The sequence below is a fragment of the Sapajus apella genome, unplaced genomic scaffold, assembly GCF_009761245.1.
Source record: "Sapajus apella isolate SASKATOON/1434 unplaced genomic scaffold, GSC_monkey_1.0 scaffold146, whole genome shotgun sequence".
In the NCBI taxonomy this organism is placed as follows: domain Eukaryota; kingdom Metazoa; phylum Chordata; class Mammalia; order Primates; family Cebidae; genus Sapajus; species Sapajus apella.
In genome coordinates, this window is record NW_022437086.1 from 1,857,328 (window position 1) to 1,860,297 (window position 2,970).

General features: G+C 48.6%; 1 protein-coding gene across 5 annotated transcripts in view; it reads left to right on the forward strand.

The window, feature by feature from the left end:
- The first annotated feature begins 460 nt into the window (after nt 1-460).
- Nucleotides 461-2,970, forward strand: part of LOC116540884 (S-adenosyl-L-methionine-dependent tRNA 4-demethylwyosine synthase TYW1) — a 309,103-nt gene continuing 306,593 nt past the window's right edge. For 2 of the 5 annotated variants that reach the window (XM_032264670.1, XM_032264674.1), the window contains exons 1-2: nt 463-663; nt 1,953-2,083. In XM_032264670.1, the coding sequence (XP_032120561.1) occupies nt 660-663; nt 1,953-2,083 (135 nt within the window). In that variant the 5' untranslated portion in view covers nt 463-659. Of the gene's footprint in view, nt 664-1,950; nt 2,084-2,970 lie in introns of all 5 variants that reach the window. The other 3 variants (XM_032264675.1, XM_032264672.1, XM_032264671.1) reach the window with 3 other exon arrangements.

A 2,970-nucleotide genomic window follows, 5' to 3' on the forward strand; every position in this document is an offset into this window, starting at 1 on the left:
AGTGCTGGGATTACAGGCGTGAGCCACCCGGCAGGCCTGTTGCGGGTATTTTAAAGAAACCATTAGTGGTTTCGTCATTAAATACTTGAGCCTACATCCCTTAATAGGCACACCCAACGAGATTAAGTACAATTCCTTAATATCATCTAATAGCGAGTCCATCTTCAGGTTTCCCCAAAATAATGCCTTTCTGCAGTCCGTTTGTTCCAACTGAGATCCAAACCAGCCCACGTAGCAGTCCCCGGGCTCCCTACTCCTTTCCCCTTGCTGTCCCATGCCAATCATTTCTCTCTGGACCCGCCCCTTCCCAGTCTGAGCCAATCCAAACGGAGCCGGAAGCGCTCCTGCTTCGTCGCCCGGAACTCTGGGCGGTGCTTATTTCTTGACACGCCCCCTTTCCCTCTGAGCCAATCGGAGCAGGGCTGAGAGCACACTGGGCACTGGCTTCCTTTCGCAGAGCTCCGGGCTTTCCTCTGGGCCCACCTCTTCGCCCTCTAAACCTATCGGGACCGGCCCGCCAGTGTCATGGCTGCCCCCAGCTCCGCGAGCGACCGGTAAGCCGCTGACGCGGCGAGGTAGTTCCACCTGTCTCGCGGTGCCCAAGCGAAACACCGGGCTTTCCGGTCCGAGATCCTAGTCTCCTGTCTGCTCTGAGGAGGATGGGTAAGGGCCCCCGGCGAGCAAGGACCCCGAGGCGTCAGGGGAGGAAACCTTTTTACTGAGACCCTCTCCGGGCTGCGTGGCGTCCTGGGTCCCCTTTCTTCGGAGTTTGTTGCGTTTGACAGCACCAGATAGGCGCCGCTGAGAGTAAGGAGGACTGATCCCTGCTTTTGACCTGGCTTTTGCCTTTTAAAGCTAGGGGGTTACTTTAGAAGGAACCCTAAATGGAACCAGAAAACTACCCCTCCCACTTTACCCACTTGTATTAGAGCTTTTGCGCCCGTAACCGTGAGCCTTTGAAAGTACAATTAGTAAAAAGAGCACTTTTACTACTTACGCTTTTTTATGGAGCAAGCACAACAAAACAAAATTAACTCAATTCCACATGAAGTGTTTTTACTTTATGTTCCCTACTCTTGCTCCTAAATGCTCATTACGAAGTGAAGATACAATTTTATATTCTGGTTTTTTTTTGAGTATTAACAGTATGATAATTTTATCACGTTACTACTTTGTATGTTATTTTTATTAGGTGATCCCTCCCAGCCCCCCCCCCCCCAGATGGAGCCTTGCTCTTTCCCCCAGGCTGGAGTGCAGAGGCGCCATCTCGGCTCACTGCAGCCTCCGCCTCCCCGGTTCAAGCAGTTCTACCTCAACCTCCCGAGTAGATGGGATTACAGGCACACGCCACCACGCCCGGCTAATTTTTGATTTTTAGTGTAGAGGGGGTTTCACCATGTTGGCCAGGCTGGGCTCGAACTCAAGACCTCAGGTGATCCGCCGGGCTCGGCCACCTGAAGTGATGGGATTACAAGCATAAGCCACTACGCCCAGCCAATTGTTGATTTTAAAAATAGATTTGTTAGCTGGGCTGTTGAATGTAAGATTGGTTTTATTTTCTTTTTTTTTTTTTTTTTTTTTTGAGTCGGAGTTTCGCTCTTGTTACCCAGGCTGGAGTGCAATGGCGCGATCTCGGCTTACCGCAACCTCTGCCTCCTGGGTTCAGGCAATTCTCCTGCCTCAGCCTCCTGAGTAGCTGGGATTACAGGCAGGCGCCACCATGCCCAGCTAATTTTTTGTAGTTTTAGTAGAGACGGGGTTTCACCGCGTTGACCAGGATGGTCTCGATCTCTTGACCTCGTGATCCACCCGCCTCGGCCTCCCAAAGTGCTGGGATTACAGGCGTGAGCCACCGCGCCCGGCCGGTTTTATTTTCTTTTTAAAACTGGGATGGATATCTTTGCATGTGTAGCTTTAAATAAAATTACCTGTGTGTGTCATTTTAAATTTAGATCCTTCTATGGATACATGGGACCTCTCCTCACCTTTAATATCATTATGGATAAACAGGTTTTACATTTATTTGGGCTTTGCCGTTAGCATTAGCCTTTGGATTTGTGTCCAGATTGTCATCAAGAAGCAGGTAAGAGGAGTGTTTTTGTTTTGTTTTGTTTGTTTTTAATAGGAGAGTATTTAGGCACCAGATTTTATAGAGGATTTAAAAACTAAAAAGTTTAATTACTTTTATATTTGGTCTTTAGACATTTTAATGACATGCCTAAATAAATTTCTACTCTAAGTTTTTAGAGACTAAGTTATCTTGGATTAAGTTATTTACTTTTTCTTTGATAGCTGTGTCTTATTTTTAAGACACAGGAGGATATTTGTAATGAAAAGTGAACCTTTTATATGAAAAACAAATTTGTGCCGGACACGGTGGCTCGTGCCTATAATACCAGCATTCTGGGAGACTGAAGCGGGTGGATGACCAGAGGTCAGGCGCTCGAGACCAGCCTGACCAACATGGTGAAACCCTGTCACTACTAAAAATACAAAATTAACTGGGCATGGTGGCACATGCCTGTCATCCCAGCTTCTTGGGTAGCTGATGCTGGAGAATTGCTTGAACCCAGGAGGCAGAGGTTGCGGTGAGCCAAGAACGCACCATTGTGCGATCTTGTTGCCTGGGTAACAAGAGCGAAACTCCGTCTCAAAGAAAAAGAAAAATTTGTTTTACACCTTGAGGGATCAGTAGCCCTCTCTTTCCTTTCCATTAATTAAAGATCAGAAAATAAGTTCCTACTGCTATTCTACTAAAATATTCTTTCTTGGAGGGAATGGAAATAATGAGCCTTAAAAAATGTGGGTCCGGATGTGTGACGGCTCGTGCGTGCGTGCGTGCGTGCGTGCCCGCCCGCCTGCCTGCGTGCGTGCGTGCCTGCCTACCTGCCTGCGTGCCTGCGTGCGTGCCTGCGTGCGTGCCTGCGTGCGTGCGTGCGTGCGTGCGTGCGTGCGTGCGTGCGTGCGTGC